At 40.3% G+C, this 17,824-nt stretch overlaps 1 protein-coding gene across 2 annotated transcripts in view; it reads right to left on the reverse strand.

Moving 5' to 3' along the window:
- ATP9B (ATPase phospholipid transporting 9B (putative)) overlaps positions 1 to 17,824 on the reverse strand; it is a 578,806-nt gene that overhangs the window by 50,123 nt on the left and 510,859 nt on the right. For both annotated transcript variants that reach the window (XM_082258664.1, XM_082258663.1), the window contains exons 17-20: positions 14,519 to 14,611; positions 10,125 to 10,208; positions 5,763 to 5,933; positions 5,511 to 5,609 (exon numbers count right to left, since the gene is read on the reverse strand). In XM_082258664.1, coding sequence (XP_082114790.1) covers positions 5,511 to 5,609; positions 5,763 to 5,933; positions 10,125 to 10,208; positions 14,519 to 14,611 — 447 coding nt within the window. The remainder of the gene's footprint in view (positions 1 to 5,510; positions 5,610 to 5,762; positions 5,934 to 10,124; positions 10,209 to 14,518; positions 14,612 to 17,824) is intronic.

A 17,824-nucleotide genomic window follows, 5' to 3' on the forward strand; every position in this document is an offset into this window, starting at 1 on the left:
TTTTAAAGCCTATTAGAGCCTCTGGATTAAATAAAAACCCACTCTGTGACAGCGCCAGGCTGCTGACTTACTCGCTGCAAAATTGACCGAGCAGTGAGGAGAGGCAGGATAGGCGGGGCTTGGCTTTCAATGCCACCCCACCCTACACCAATGGACAGGTGAGGCACAGTCCAGCCCCGCCCCGACCCGCCATTTTCAGCCATAGGGCGGCCACGCTGGACATCTCCAAGCCTAAAGATGCAGGCAGCCGCAGACAGTGTGTGAACTGTGTATGTCAGAGTCAGACAGACAGAGTGACACTGCAGATGCGCCCCCCCCAGATGTTGCGCCCGGTGCGGCCGGCCCCCCCTGCACCCCCACGCTACGCCACTGGTGCATACTGTACATGGACATACTTTTCAGTAAGCCAACATTTCTGTATTAAAAATTATTTTTTTTTATTGGTCTTATGTAATATTCTAATTTTCTGAGATACTGAATTTTGGGTTTTCACTAGCTGTAAGCCATAATCATCAATATTAAAAGAAATAAATGCTTGAAAAATATTTGTCTGTGTGTAATGCATCTACACTGCTCAAAAAAAATAAAGGAACACTTTGAAAACACATCAGATTTCAAAGAGGAAAAATATCATGCTGGATACCTATACTGATATGGACTGGGTGATGTGTTAGGAATGAAAGAATGCCACATCGTTTGATGGAAATGAAAATTATCAACCTACAGAGGGCTGAATTCAAAGACACGCTAAAAATCGAAGTGAAAAAATGATGCAGCAGGCTAGTCCATTTTGCCGAAATTTCATTGCAGCAACTCAAAATGGTACTCAGTAGTTTGTATGGCCCCCACGTGCTTGTATGCATGCCTGACAATGTCAGAGGATTCTCCTAATGAGACGTTGGATGGTGTCCTGGGGTATTTCCTCCCAGCTCTGAACCAGGGCATCGCTGAGCTCCTGAACAGACTGAGGTGAAACCTGGTGGCGTTGAATGGACCAAAACATAATGTCCCAGAGGAGTTCTATTGAATTTAGGTCAGGAGAGTGTGTGGGCCATTCAATGGTATCAATTCCTTCTTCCTCCAAGCAGTGGCTGCATACTCTTGATACATGAGGTTAACATAACGTTAAGGCTGGGTTCACACTGGGGCGACCTGTCAGGGGACTTAGTCCCCTGACAAGTCGCGCCCCATTTGGTGAAATGGAACCATTCTAATCGGAGCAACTCAAGTCGCTCAGTTCTCAGTCTTCAGTGAGCAAAGCAGAGTGCAAGTGACTGTCAATCGCTGGCTCTTTGCTCTGCCCCTCCTCTGCTCTCACTGGTAGTGTGCTGTGAAGGGGCTGGAGCGGTTGGCTCACTCTCTCAGCGGCTTGCTGAGAACCTGAGCCAGCTGTCAGTCCAGGCATCTGGGTGGATCAAACATTACATTTGGGATCTCTCCAGAGTCTGGACTGGCTGAATACAGGTCACAGGAGTGCAGAACGAAGTGTACTCCTGTCATCACCAGAAAAGAGCTTTTGTCTACTTCTCTCTTCATGTTTTAGAAATTCAGTCATTTTAGCAAACATTGTCCTTTGAAATCCAAAACTTCCCATCTCAAAATCAGACAATTGATCCCCATTTGTCAGTACTAGGTCTAGAACCTATTCTCCTCAGGCTGGCCTTTTATTAACCATTTCAGAGAAACTCACTTTGCTGCTTCCATTACACACTTACTCCTGCTTGTAACTGCAGTTTAAAAATTCCAGTTAATGAACTCACCCATAAATAAAACCTCTCCTGTCATTGCCATTTCAGTTACCTCATCCATCAACAAGTTGTCATAATCTTCAGACTGTCCTAGAAGTCTGAATACTACACCAATTCTAAGGGAAGATCCTTCTCTGGTTCTAGTTGGAAGGCTAACCCAGAGGGTTTCAAGTATTTCATTTGTTGTTTGAATTATCGCTAGCTTTAGGTTATTTTTGACATATATGGAAACTCCACCTCCCCTCTTTCCTTTTCTGTCTTTCCTGTATAGTGTGTACCCTGGTATAGGTATGTCCCAGTCATTTGAATCCTTAAACCATGTCTCTATAAATGCAACAAAGTCCAAGTTGTCCCTAGAGATAAGAGCTGTCAACTCACAAAGCTTGTTGCCTAACCTACAAGCATACCAACGGATGGATGAAAAATGGATGTGTCAAAAGGGCCTAACCCACAACACTTGCCTGGTTTGCAACATCAGATACAAAAGTTAATTTTAGCAAAGCAATTTCCTTCTCAAGGACCTCCTTCCTATGCACAGAAGGGTTGCCATCCTCACAAACAGTTGTCATGTTTGCAACATTTGTGTCATCTTTTAGCTCAGAAAGAACACTTTAAGGGGTATGCTGTGTCACACCAAAAGTTACATTGTTTATGGTCCACAGTCCTCACTATTCCAGAGCCAACGGTTGTCCGCACTGCCATTCTTCTGCGCGGTCTATGAGACAGAGTTGGCTTTTTGCAAGGCAGCTCAACAGAACAAATTGGCTTGGACAGCTTGGATCAGCCTCCTGATCACAGACTCAGGGCACAAACCAAGAAATTTAGACAAGCAATGTCACCACATAAAAAACATGCATACAGAAAAGACTTCCCTGCTTCCAAAAATACCAAGAAAAACAACTGCCAAGCAAGTATTGCACCGAACCAGTCCAGACATTTAAGAAATATTTATTTAAAATCAAAAGACAGATACTAACCACAGCTAGTTGTCTCAAAGAGAAAACTCTACAGAGTTGCTACTGCTCTTAAATACCACACTAATAAGGCAACAATTAGAAATACAGCTCTCTTCTCTTACCTATGCTAATTGCTCATCCAGTACTCCCAATACCTAGTCAGAAATGCACAATACATAAAATATTCTGGTATCTAGTAAGCAATTACTAATAGCAACATCCACAATACCAAAGTTAACAAAAGGTAAACAATTTAGGAAAAAAAACTAAAAATACTTTAAACTTACCGGCTACAGTTACTGTTGTTCAAATGCACTTTTGTTCGCTGCACTTCAGTCCTAATGCACTCCCAAAGAGCTCCACAGAAAACAAAGTCACAGCCAGAATGTGATGAAGGGCAGGGTTCCCAGTGAAAAAATAGTTCTAGAGAGGGCATTCAACGGCTTATTGGCTGGGTGCCTAAAGACAGACTTGTTTTCTACTTGAATAGTGCATTGTTAAGATGGGACACTGTCAAATCTACAGCAGGAATAGACCATTTTTGCACAAATTCCTCCCTAAACAGGTACAAAGCCAATAAGCACTTGGGAGGAGCAAACAGCTTGTCAGGGTGTTTCCAATCTCCGTAGAGAGAAAGAGTTGGAAAAGCAAGTGCAATGTGAAAGTCTTTGTGGCCTTAGGAACTTTAAAGAACCAAAGACTGGTAACAGCACTGGTAGAAGCGACAGATATATACGTGAATTTCACAGGGTGTAAGTAGTAAGCAGTGACTCCTCAAGGACAAGCATGTTAGGCAGGGATTGCGAATCAGACAGGCTCAGAAGCCATCAAGGCTGTGAGTAAATTAGATACAGAATCTACAGAAGGCACGGGAGCCCCTGTGGTTAGAGTCAGCTAGTAACTGGATGTTTTGGGCCATAATGTCTTGCATGACCAAGGTATAAAACTTAGTGAAAAAGCAGAGGAACAGGGCACACTCAATAGAGATAAAAAGGACAGAATAGACTCCAGGAGGCCAACATGATTTTTAGCTGCAGACAACAGGACCATGAGCAGGCAGCACTGGGTCATTATCAGAGTGTGATATGAGGACACCTGGTGCAGCAGGACTGTAGCCCGCCCCCCCTCCACTGTGTCTAGAATCAGACATGCTGTACCTCTGTGGCATCCATAAGGCTGAGAATTTGAGGCAAGACCCCTGGTATTCTTGAAACCCAGACTTGAAGGTGAGGGTGGGATGGAAAGGAGTGACTAGCAGCAGGAAGGGGTAATAAAAATCAAAGCTCCACATTGCCCTTTGCAAGCAGTAGCAGCAGCGGGGAGATGTTTCCCCAACATTGTCGTGCAACATTCAACCCGGTAGATGATGTAAACATTCAGTCGTACAGCGTTAACTCCTTCCATGGTGGAAACCGATGGGAAATTAAGACATTTTAAAGATGCCCAGTGACCTATGTAAATGACATATACCCCAGAGATGGCTCTACTGCCTTTTTCTGTGAGTCTTCAGAGACAGAGCAAGTGCTGAGGCAAAGCTAACAGCTCTAGACTTAGAAAACAAACTGAAGCTAATTTTTACTAGAACGGAGTCTAGACTCCAGGCTGTCCTGGTAACATCCAGTCCAACGCCCCTGGCGACATCAAGTCTATGACGAAACGCATTGGGTGGAGTCAGACCGTGATGCAACCACGCCCCCAGAGTCAACATTTGTGAGTGAATGTGGGGACGCTGCAACACTTAGCTCCTCAGCGTTGTTTTTTGGATATATGTATATTCATGGCGTTTAACATGTGAGTGTAAATTTTGTTTTTAATAAATGCGATTGCTTGTACGGTATCACGCTATGTCCTTGCTCATTTTCTTCTATACATGGTCTCTGAGTATCCGATATTGAATGCCTCTAATGCTACATGCTGTATTGAACTACACCTGGCAGACTCCCTCATTGCTAATTAAGCGTGCTGAGGTCTATCCATTAAATTGGGTGACCATCTTTATCTGGTAAGCAGCTTTTTTGGATATATGGTGATTCATCCACGGGTGCCTTCTAATTTCTTATACTTAACAATGGAGTGGTATTCGTCTGCTGGGACTTGTGGTTCCTTTCTCATAAATTTTCTCTTTTTTTTTTTGCACATTTATTTGGATTTTTAGCACATCTATTTGGATTGTTTTAGTGGACTTATATGGACTTTATTTTTTATATTTTATTTTTATTTGATTAACCACTTTGGACAATGTCATATATATATATATATATGCTAATAGTCATTTTTGATTGAGTTCAACACACTGTCATATTAGCATGTTTATAATAAAACATTTTTATGAATGAATAACTTTTGGGATAGCGCTACACATATTTGTATATTAACATCCAGTCCAGCAGGATCCGGATGTGACATTCCAAAATACAGGTTAAAAATACCTATGCTGGATAGCTGCAATCGAAGAGACACATCCTAAGTTCTTGAAGTGATGTAGAGAAGAGTCTTTGTTTAAGAAAACAAATATAAAAAAAAATAATGAAAAAGGTGCTAGCAAAAATAGGTTAGTCTTTACCACAGCAGAGTTGAAGAAAAGACATCCGCCTGCAAACAGAACACCAGCAAAAAACGGAGGCGTGCTGGTAGTAGGAGGAGTACCTTGAGCTGGCCTACAGCTTTTGGTTTGCCAGTGTCCAATTATCAGTGCTCTCTTAACCCTGAAGTTTACAAACCTTCTGTGCCCCTCAATGGAGAAGAAAGAAAATAACATTATCATGTTGAAAAATTATATGTGGAAAACTACAACTAGAACACTTACTGGTCTAAAAATGTGAATATCCTGGTTTCTTGATACTAGATGAGAACTTTTTGCTATACAAGTTGCAGTCTCCAATTTATCACCCGTAAGCATCCAGATCTAATGAAAATATACAAATTTATAACAACAGTTAAATATAGATACTGTATATACACACACATAACAAATATACAGACTCCAGCATAAGTCTATATGGTTGACATTATTTAAATAATTACATTTATGTTTAGGATAAAACTACAAAGCCCTTACCTTTATCCCTGCATTTCTTAGCATTTCCAGAGTTGGCCTGACATCAGCTTGCAGTTGATCTTCAACACCGGTTAAACAAAGCAATTCCATCTCTCTCTCCAGACTTTCTACCACAGCTGCCACCTTTAATGTTCTGTCATGTATACTTAACTTGGCTTGGTTATATCGATTCTGAGGACATTTCACAAGATACAATTTGAGACACATTTCTCAGTCTTGAGAAAATTAAATATCCATAAATGTAAAATAACCCAAATAAAGTACAACCTGTGACATTCTACCATCACTGTTTTACATTTGTAAAATATTTGATAAAAATCATATTGTAACAACTAACCTAATTAAAAAGACATCAAATTGATATACATTAGGGGCCTGTTCCCATCAGCCTGTGTGTATTATGCTCTGTGATGGGAGTCACTTTGGGTGGGGGGCTTGTGGAACCCAGCTTATCTTAGAGAGGTCGGGAAACTCTATTTTCAGCTCCCCAGGCCCCTCTTATGTGTAAGTCACTCTGTGTCTATTAGGGGCACAAGGTGACAGAGAAAGTGATGGAAAACTACTTAATGGATGCTGAGCGTGGTTTGGATTACTTCAAATGGGACAGAAAATTATAACATTATATATATATATATATATATATATATATATGTATGTATATATATATATATATATATATATATATATGTAAAAACATTATCAGACTGTGAGACTCATAGCAGATGTTAATATAATCAGCAAGCAACCTGGTGCTGGTGGTCTCCTGCTATAATCTGTTTAAGGTGTTTTAAGGTGTTATTCTGTTAAGTATGCCTCTCCCATTATTAATTGTGTTAATTGTTCCATCTGTCTTCCTATGTATGTGTTTATACTTGTCAAAATGTTTATTGTACAGTATTTTATATCCAGGGTTGTAGGTCCTGGGCAGTTTAGTCACCTAGGCTGGTTTAAGTGACTAGTTAATTAGCTCATATTAATTATTTTCCTGTATACAGTTGCCTTTGCATACAATAATGTCATCAGGCTCACCTGATTGTTTGGTGTACCATAAATTCTGTGTGAGTTTTTAACAAAAATTTACAGTTCTCATACAAGCTATTGTCTGATATAATATCTGGTTCCTATGACTGGAGGAAGCTGTATAGTGACGGAAGCACTCAAGCTGGGTGCTGGACGGTTCCGTAACATGCTCTGTACCATGCTTTCTCTGGAGAGCATTATGTAGGGGCAGAGCAATGCGTCAATCATGCTTTGACATGTGGTGACGTGGAACTAATCCATGTCTTTATGGACCTTGCTTTGTGCACTGGTGCGCAGTTGGAATAGGAAGAGCCAACCCCAAACTGTTTTCACAAAGTGGAGAGCATAACATTTTCCAAAATGTCTTTGTATGCTGATGCCTTAAGAGTTTCCTTCACTGGAAATAAGGGACCAAGCCCAATCCCTGAAAAACAACCTCACGCTATAACCCCCCCCCCCCCCTATGCAAAATGATTTGGACCAGTGCACAAAGCAAGGTCCATAAAGACATGAATGAGCGAGATTGGAGTTGGGGAACTTGACTGGCCTGCACAGAGTCCTGACCTCAACACGATAGAACACCTTTGGGATTAATTAGAAGGCAGACTGTGAGTCAGGCCTTCTCTCCAAGATCAGTGCTTGACCTCACAAATGTGTTTCTGGCAGAATGGTCAAACATTCCCATAGACAGACTCCTAAACCTTGTGGACAGCCTTTCCAGAGGAGTTGAAGCTGTTATAACTGCAAAGGGTGGGGCAACTCAATAATGAACTCTACAGACTAAGACTGGGATGCCATTAAAGCTCATGTGTGTGTAAAGGCAGGTGTCCCAATACTTTTGGTTATATAGTGTATGTCCAGTAGGGGAAGGAGCCTGCAGTAAAGAGTGAGGTTCTTGCCTTGTGACTTAAGAATTTGCCTTTGGAGAAGAAATGTGAGGCAAGGATCTCTCTATGGGGCCAAATGTTTTTTAGGACTTTAGGAGACATGCCAGGTGCAAAGTCCGGATTCATACAGATAGTAGCAGAACTGGTGAAGAAAAAAGAGACTATAATTAGCAGGACTCATGAAAACATTGTAGAGAGGGGCCTATAAATCGGTGTATAAAGGCTTGTTTGGGAAGTTGGCGGATTGAGAGCTAAGAGAGTGACTTTAGAGGCAGTTGCGAAAAAGTGTTTTCTAGGGAAGTTCACACTTTCCTGTTCTTGTGGACATTCCAGTCAACTATTCTAGTGATCCGGCATGTCCAGCAATACTTCTGGAGATCAGGAAGACCTACACCACCCCTGTTTTGGAAGTGTAAGGTGGGTGTTTATGAGTCTTAGGAGTAGTTCATTCCCAATGAAAACTGAGCAGTATCATTTTTATGTTGGAAAAAAGGAAGGGGGATCAGTATCATCTGCATGAGTTAAAGCAGTTTCAGGAGTACGTTCATCTTAACTAAGGCTGTTCCCCCAAACCAAAAGATGTTAAGATTAGTGCAGCTCTTGATGTCCTTTTGTACGTTTTTCAAAGTTGTGCGAAAGCTCCTAGTGTATAGTTCAGAAAAGTGAACTGGGACCTGTAACCCCAAATAAGAGATGGCATCAGTCTTTCAAACGAAGGGAAAATTTCCCTGACAGTGGGAGAGCACTAGATAGCGAGACATTCAATGTAAGCGATTTGGCATAGTTGATCTTCAGGTTCGATAATGTTTGCAACCTTTCAAGGTCCTACAGGAGATCAGGTAATGAGATATGTGGTTCTGAAAGAAAAAAGGAGAATGCCAACAGCGAATGTGGCTAGCTTATACTCCTTGATCTTAAGAGTCAAACCTTTGATATTAGGGTTAGCCAGTAGTTTGTTGAGGAACGGTTTGAGTGTCAGTACGAGGGGGCAGCCGCGATGCGTTCTGTTGTTTATGCGAAAGGCATTCGACAGGTGGCTGTTGACGCTGACTCTCGCTAATGAATCAAGTATAAGGCCAGGAAACTGTTGCACATGCAGGAATGGAGCCCAATGGCTCGCAGCACTTTCGACATGTAGCCCTAAGCCACTATGTTGAACATCTTTTCAGCATCTAGGGAAAGGAAGAACCCTTGTCTATTCTGTGTTATCAGCCAGTAATGTAGATTAAGGGCTTGAATAGTATTATTCCTGGCTTCTCTACCAGGGATAAAGCCAACTTGGCCCATGGAGATTAGCGAAGCAAGCAGTTCAGGATGTTACATTTTAGCATACAACTTAATGTCCACATTAAGCAAGGAAATTGGACAATAGTTTGAGACGTGCATTTAATCTTTATTGTCTTTAGGTATCACTATTATGTGGGCTTCTAACAAGTGGCTGAATTCGTTGTGGGAGTTAAAGTGTTGGAATAAGATAGGAATCTTGGTGCCAATAAGTTAGAAAAACACTTGTAGTATTGAACTGGGCCTGGGGCTTTTGCCCAGTCTCATGAATTTCAGGGCACTAAAACTCCTCAAGGGAGAGGGCTCGTTCTAGTTTCTTTGCAACTTCCCGTATTTCTAATCTAGCGTTTCTGATGAAATTATATACAATAGCTACGGATTACCATGTACACACGTCAACATGGTATGGAATTCAAAATCTATTGCAATGACGCTCTCCCTGTAAATAACTAAAACATGGTTACCTGAATTTTTTCAACATGACAATTATTATAAAGAAATTCAAAATGTATAATAATATTCTGAATACTGTGGAGCAAAAGAGCCACTGTTACACAAATGCCATTATCTGAGAAAGTATATTCTGGCTAGGCCTGCAGTTGTGTTATTTCTTCCAACCACAATGCTTTGCCTACATTTTGTCACTTGACCCCATAATCATTGTTTTATTTATGAGAGTAAGGCTAGTCCTACACACATATATCTCCCTCCTTCATCCTGGGCAAGAAAAACCTAAATGATTCCTCCATCCACGCTAAACAGCATGCTACTAGTATGTATGTAGAATACCTAAACGTTGGGTGCATCTGATTGTATGCAGTCACTGTTTAGCCAACAAATTTTCCACTTGGCCCTTTTAATTTTTCAAAAGCAGTTTGTTCAGGGCCATCCACAGCTAGAATTTCATCAAATTGAGCAGGCTTAGGATAACAGTAATATCTGTAACAAGACCTAGAGGACTACGATAACCTGGCTAAACGGTGCAAACTGATTACCTTAGTAAATATACAATTAAAACAGACTGGTTTATAAATCAGTCCCAAAGTACTGCAATAATTTATATGTGTACTGTATATTTTCTAAAACAGACATGTTCACCATGGTTATAATTCAGTGCAATATTTAACTGGCCAATGCATGCAACTGAAAGAGTTAAATGTCTTCTCCATACCTCAAAATCTTGATATTGTTCTTCTGATAATGATTTTTTGGCAACTACCAGAGTACGTAGTCCTTCTCTCGCCATATTTCCACACTACCAAATTAAAATGCAATACAATTGAGTTATTCTTATGCAAGAGTAAGTTTGTTGCATCATACATCCAATGGTTTTATATAAGCTGTGGCCCCAAAATGATTTATTTTGCACAGAGTGGTTTGGGTGCTTGAACGCTAGCGGTCCATCTGGAACAGCTCCCTATACACTGTGTAGGCAAAATGCTTCCAAACTATACATATATACAGTATTGGCGGCACAGTGGCAAAGTGGTTAGCACTTCCGCCTAGCAGCACTAGGGTCATTGGTTGGAATCCCAACCACTGCACTACCTGCCTGGAGTTTGCATGTCCTTCCTGTGGCTGTGTGGGTTTTCCTCCAGGTACTCCGGTTTCCTCCCACACTCCAGAGACATGCTGGAAGGTTAATTGGCTCCTGTCTAAATTGGCCCTAGTATGTGTATATGTAATTGACAGTGCTATATAAGAACCTATAATAAATAATAAATAAAATACTGTGCAAAAGTTTTATGCAGCTATGAAGAAATGCTGTAAAGTAAGAATGCTTTCAAAATTATGCATTTTAATTGCTTATTTTTATCAATTTACAGAATTCAAAGTGAACAAAAAGAAGAAAAATCTAAATCTAATCAATATTTGGTGTGACTACCCTTAGGCTTCAAACCAGCATCAATTCTTCTAGGCACACTTTTTTAAGGAACTTAGCAGGTAGGTGATTCCAAGCATCTTGGATAATTAACCATAGATGTAGATGTAGGCTGCCTCAAATTTTCTGTCTCCTCGTGTAATCCCAGACAGACTGGATGTTGAGATCAGGGCTCTGTGGAGGCAATACCCTTACTTCCAGGATTTCTTGTTCTTTAGGCTGAAGATAGTTCCTAATTACATTGGCTGTAATTTTGAGATCGTTGTCCTGCAGTGGAATAAATTTGGGGCCAATCACATGCCTCCCTGATGGTATTGCATGATGGATAAGTATCTGCCTCAATTTTTCATCATTGAGGACACCATTGATTGGGCAACAAAGACTACAATAGATGCAGTGGTCAGCAAAGGAAACTTAACGCAGCAGATGAGATACGCATCATGCTTACTTTCCTTCGATATCGGAAGATGTCCAATGGTGCTATCAGCACAGAACTGGCAGAAACCAGTAGGACCAAGGTGCACCCATCCATTGTCTGGGGGAAGTCTGGCCAGAAATGGTCTTCATTGAAGAATTGTGGCCAAAAAGCCATATGTCAGATGTGGAAACAAAGCTAAGTGACTCCACTAAGCATGAAATCCTAGGAACTGGGGTGCAAAAAAATGTCAGCAGGTGCTCTGGACTGATGAGTCAAAATTTAAAATATTTGGCTGCAGAGGCAGTTTGTTCACTGAAGGACTGGAAAGTGGTACAATAATGAGTGTCTGCAGACAACAGTGAAGTATGGTGGCGATTCCTTTCAAGTTTGGGGCTGCATTTCTGCAATGGGATTTGGAGATTTGGTCGGGATTAATGGTGTCCTCAATTATAAGAAATACAGGCAGATACTTATCCATCATGCCATACTATCAGTGAGGCATGTGACTGGCCTCAAATTTATTCCACAGCAGGAAGATGACCCCAAACATACAGCCAATGTCATTAAGAATCTATCCTCAGCATAAAGAACAACAAGGAGTTCTAGAAGTGATGGTTTGGTCCAACATCATCGAGCCTGTCTGGGATTACATGAAAACATAGAAGTATTTGAGGCCAGTTACTTCCAGAGATGATCTGTAGTTAGTTCCCCGAGATGTTAGGAACAAACTACCTGTCAAATTACTTCAGAAACAAGTATACCTAGAAGATGAAGAATCGATGCCGTTTTGAAGGCAAAGGGTGGTCACACCAAATATTGATTTGATTTGGATTTCTCTTCTGTTCATTTACTTTCTATTTTGGTAATTGATAAAAATAAACTATTAACACTTCTATTTCTAAAAGCATCTTTAATTTACAGAAAATGTTCACACCTGACTAAAACTTTTGCACAGTACTGTATGTATATATATATATACCAAAGGATGTCATACTGTACAGGCCTGGCAGTTGGGTTTAAGTCTAATGCATTATATTCTGGCCAACCTATTGAAAGTCTCCCACACTATCACTATCTTATATTTATCTAATGTTTTGCTTAAAGAAATTAATGAGCAATACATAATATTTAGTATATAGTTTTATAAATGCCTTTTGTACAGAAGAGTTATTCTTTGGTTACACTACGGTAAACTACAAGTCAGCCAGTCTTAAAAAGGATTTTGCGAGTACCCAAAATAAAAAGAGTGTGCCTCGGGCTCTAGGTTTACCTTTTTAACGAGAAATGTAATTTCTAAAATGTGCCTGCAGTGCCACTGGAAAATAAAATCCAGTGGTACTACAAGGCCAAGAAATACAATAATTCTAAGTAGTAACCATTCTGATTTGCTGGAGTTCGTTTGCTGATCACTGTGAACAGCAGCAGGTTGTAGGGAACTGTGGAAGGTGGGCACTAAAACATTGAGGGAACCCAGGCAGAATGTCCTTTATTTTAAATCAATAAAAACACATTTCTGCTGTAATGCTCTAATAATATATGCAGAATGTATCTAACATTGCATATTATGAGCAGCTGAAACCAACTATTAATGATGTAACTATATCATTTATCGTCTGTTAGCTAAATACATAAGCGTAATAAATGTCACTGGTGAAAGCAGTATATTGATTTGACCTAATATTGTTTAATAAATTAAGCCAAGTTTTTTTGCCCACAATTAATTATGTATCATTATCGCTAAAAGTAATTTTTATGACATTTTGCTGAGTCTTCAGGGAGTTTAATTTAATCATGCCTCTGATTAAGTGAAACTGGCCTGCAGCATATATTGATTTATATTGCCAATACCATCATCAACATATGCATGGTGATCACTCTATTATTATATTGTCAGGGCAGAGGGTTAGTTTAAGATGATTACAGGAAAACAAAGCCTGTAAACAAGCTATAAAAAAAACACACTGGGAACTGAGGATAAACCTTACAATGACATCTGTCCACTAAACACTTAGTATATAGAGAAATTATACACAGGTTTTCAGAGGTGTAACTGAATGTGTTTTTTTCCCATTGGTAAATTATAACAAAATAGGTAGGGGCCACATTGGAGAAATACAATATACTCAAAATGATGTTTTTAAAACTGTGAGAGGAAACCAGAACATGCACAAGAATTGTGTTGCCCTTCTCATGTGCAAGAGACAATAAGTTATGTAATTTGTGGTATGCAAATAGAACACTAGTATGCATAAAAATAACAGCAGCCTATCAAAAGTTATGGTATATTTAGAGATTATGTAAATATCAATTTTATTTTACATTTTGGGGCTCAATGAGTAAAACAAGATGTTTACAACCAATCTGAAAGTATGTGCAGGCATCTTGTGAAACCACTTTAAAAAGATTCTATTATAAGTTAGTCCCCACAGAAAGTGTGCTCCCAGTTCCCTGTTTTTATAAAAAGTGTGAAGCTAGGATGTTGAGCCCGTCATGTTTTCCTAGTGTCTGCCATCAGCCACTGTTGAAAAAGACATTGCCAGTCATTAGTGACTACACAATCATCCAAAGCCTCTACCACACCCATAAACATACTAAGGGTAATTTAAGAACAAGCAAAATACCAGAAACTAGCTAACCAATGCACAGGAAAAAAAATTACAGCTGGTGAATAACTTTTTTTCTTCTATTTTCCCTTTTTCAACCGTAATGCATTTAATCACGGTTTCCTTCTAAAACTTCTAAATTAGACTGTCTTCTATCATGCTCCTCCTCCCTCTATTTAAAGGAGATGTATAGCCAAAGCTTGTTTGGCTGTACATCTCCTATGGATCACAGGAGTGCAGTTCATTCTGCACTCCTGTGATCCGTTTTCAGACCGCTCTCTCCTGACGTCACAAACGTTGGTCCAGGCACCGCGTCCTCACAACCACAGAGTCTGTATCCGCCAGGGGCCTGGACCGACAACTCACGCGCCGCTAAGAGCCTGAGCCGGCCGCTCCCTGCCCTTCCTCAGCCCAGCGCTCCAATGAGCGAGGAAGGGGCAGAGTACAGAGCTGGTGACTGACAGTCAGCAGGTCTCTGCTTGGGGAGCTGTCAGAACTGAGCGATCGGTGGTGTTTGATCGCTCGGTCACAAATGCAGAGGCGCCGGGAAACACATAGGTAGAGTATGAATGGGGGAAAAAAAACAAACCCTATACTTCTATTTAAAAGCACTACTTGTAAACATAGCGTTAGGATTCCAAAAATCCAATTGTTAGTCTTACCTCTTCCTCCAACCAATCATTATACTGAACAATGCCAGCCATGGCAACATCAGCACCTTTCATATAGAATGTGATATCTCCAGAAGACTCTTCCTAAAAAAAATACAACAAAATAGTGTAGTTACAAGTAATCTATCAATCTATATATAGATACAGTATATTTGTATTTCTGATCATAATGCAATTTTGTCTTTCTGATCATGACATTATGCTGTCTCTCATCTGAACCCTCACTGAAAGTACTGCTAAATGTCCAAAAAAAAAGTTACTGTATTTGAATGCTATGTGGTGCAGGTGGACAGAAAGAATTTGAAAGGTCAATAGTAAATGAATTACACTATTGCTATGTTTTCTTCAATACACTTATGTACATGGACCGTGTTTGGTCCTGTTTAGAGGCGACTGCCTTAAGCATTCACCCAATTTAAACTAGATTTGTGACACAGGAAGATACTTCTGATTTACATCCTGATCACAGCTCCCAGCACTAAGCTGGGTGTGTTCAGCAAACAATGTGCACTGCAGTCACAGCAGAGGTCAAAGTAACTGCTAATGAATTAGGGCCCATTCACACCTTGGTGCCCTGATGGTTTGGGTTAACGCGCACGCATAAACAAGCATTTTTGCAAGTGTTAATGTGCATTGTGTTAGGACCACTTATTCAATTGAAGGGAGGCCAACACAAACAAAAAGTCCTAAAAAATTTGACATTTTTTGCAATGCAGCACAACCACATCACAATGCACGGGAGTGTGTTGCACTGCAGCCCATATGCGCTACTTTAGTGCACTGGGGTATGATTGAAACTAATTGGTAATACTTAGTATTCTAAATAGTGTAATACGATGTATGATTCACTGATTGCAATATTTATGGGAACCTGTTATAAATAGGCAAGCTGATATTGTTGACCTTTCTTTCTTAGAACACTAATTGTCTGGCTGCCATGTTTTAATGCTTTTTGTATCTATGACCTTAAACAAGAATAAAGAATTCAGATTTTTATACATATCGCTTTTCTGCATGCTTGTTTTGGGTCTTTTAAGCATTGAAGCCAAAAATAACAAGGTTACCAAGATTTTCAAAAAGAAGCCAGCAATTAAAGCCTCCATATTTCTCTAATTAAAAGATTAATTGAAAGGATAAGTTCACCTTTCGTAACATGTTACACCCATATTCAGGGTGCAAAATGTATCGGACTGGCCCATGCAACCCCCACTCCCTGATCTGACAGCTATTGGGGATCTTCTCCCTCCATGCTAGCTATCACAATTTAAAAAAATATGTGGCTGAAAAAATGAGGGCTCTGCCTGCCTGGCCACGTCACTTATTCACAGTATTCTGCGAATGGAATTTTTCAAGGTCCAACAGCCTTTGCAGCTGTCGGCTTGTAGTTTTCAATGAACTACCACAGTGCTGTAAGCACCATGGTAGCTCATGCATTTATCCTGTCAGCATGTATCGGCTTCCTTGTATGAGCAAGCCAATATAATGACAGATCTGCAGGAGACCTGCATGGCACCAGCGATCTGCTGATCACTGGTGCAATGCGCACAGGCTCCTGCAACAAAAAATAATAAATGCACATTTGTTTACCTGCAAACCATGACATTACCAGTGCTGATGACCTGTGCTGCCATTGGTCACAAGTTGAGTGGAAAATGGAAAACAAACACAGACTTGCACTGTGTGATGTCCTGCTGGAAACTCCTCTGTATAGTCTGCTAGACCAGTGCTGATTACATTAGTGTGCCTAACAGGTGCGCTTGAGATGCGTATTGAGGAGAAGTTTCAGCTGAGCTCTGATTGAGCTCTAAAATAGGAAGGCTAACAAATCAGCCTTAAAATGGAGAGGGGGCAGACTTAAAGGCAATTATAACAGAGAATAAGTTAGTGATTTCTATAGAAGCTATAAGCTTGTGATGCTGCAATGGTGTATATAGCCTTGGGTTTTCAGGCAGAACTGCAGTACAGATGGTCCAACAAGGACACACTCTCACTCCTACTCCTCTACTGATAAAAGCTCTTTCATTAATTACACTGTTTGTAACAAGATCTGTGAATGGGGGGATTAGAATCCTGAAACTCAACAGACTCACTCCTATTCCCAGATCATGGTAGTGTGATGAATTAAAGTACTTTTCTCAATGGAGAAGGAATGCGGGTGTGTGTCCCAGTTGGACCCTCTGTATTGCTATTCTGCCTGAAGACCAGAAGCATCAGGGCATGGAAGAGAACAAGGCATCCCTGCAATAAAGAGTTCTCCAGGATCCAGGTAGCTGTAAAATGTGGGAAATACAGTATTTCAATACAGGTAAGTGATGTGATTAAAGCTTTAGGGGTCTTTTTATTAGCTAAACTTCAGTTTTGAGAATTAAGTCATAGAACAGAAGGTAGGTAAAGGTTTTATTCCTAACGAGACAACTTCTGTAAGAATCTGGAGCATAAAAAAATGTAAATACTTTACAAAAGCAACTTTAAGTTCTAATTAATTGGATGCTGCTTAAAAATGGACCATATATTCCATGGAACCCATTGGGTCCCTAAACATGGTACAACAGTAAATTTGAACTCAAGTTCTTCAGTTTACTCAAACCTAGTGTTCCCACGAGGCACTAATCACCCTGCTGGAGCATACTGCAACAGGGAAGGGAGGCACCCGACTACTAATGGCCTACGCTAGAACAATAGACTGTCAAAGCCAATATGGATATGATAGCAGTAGGCTGCCAGGCCTTTTCTTGGATTGTCCATGATCAAAAAGAGAGCACCTGATCTCCAGGAGGTTCTAGGTCCTTGCTCTGAAGCACTAGACAGAAATAACTGCCTTGCTTATAGCAGAGAGGGGGTTTATACTAGCTAGGACTGCCCATGTGTGTTGTTGTGTTCTTTTTCTGCCTAGTGTCTTCTTGTAGTTGGCACTATAAACTCCATGGTCAAGAATCAGAAGAGCTGTGTCAGTCAATGAACATAAGAGGAAGTATCACAGCCTCAAATTACAAAATTCAAACCAAGTATTTACACACAGAGTTTCCAGGGTTTAGCAGTGAGTGGGCCACTCTAGTAGATAAAGTGAGTGGGCAACTCTAGTAGATAAAACAAAATATGTGGAGGCATTGATAGATGTCGGCTTTGAGGTTCTTTTGTCACTTGAACAACCATTTCCAAGTGCCAGGTGTACTTATATATATATATACACATTTGAAATACCTATTTTTTTCAGATCTGTAGATATATGTAGAAATATATAAAACTATTGTTAGTCTAGAATTTGGTGCACAGTCAGTAAGATGAAAACTGCTGTAC

This window comes from Pelophylax lessonae, assembly GCF_965119305.1.
Source record: "Pelophylax lessonae genome assembly, chromosome: 5".
NCBI classification, from domain to species: Eukaryota; Metazoa; Chordata; class Amphibia; order Anura; family Ranidae; genus Pelophylax; species Pelophylax lessonae.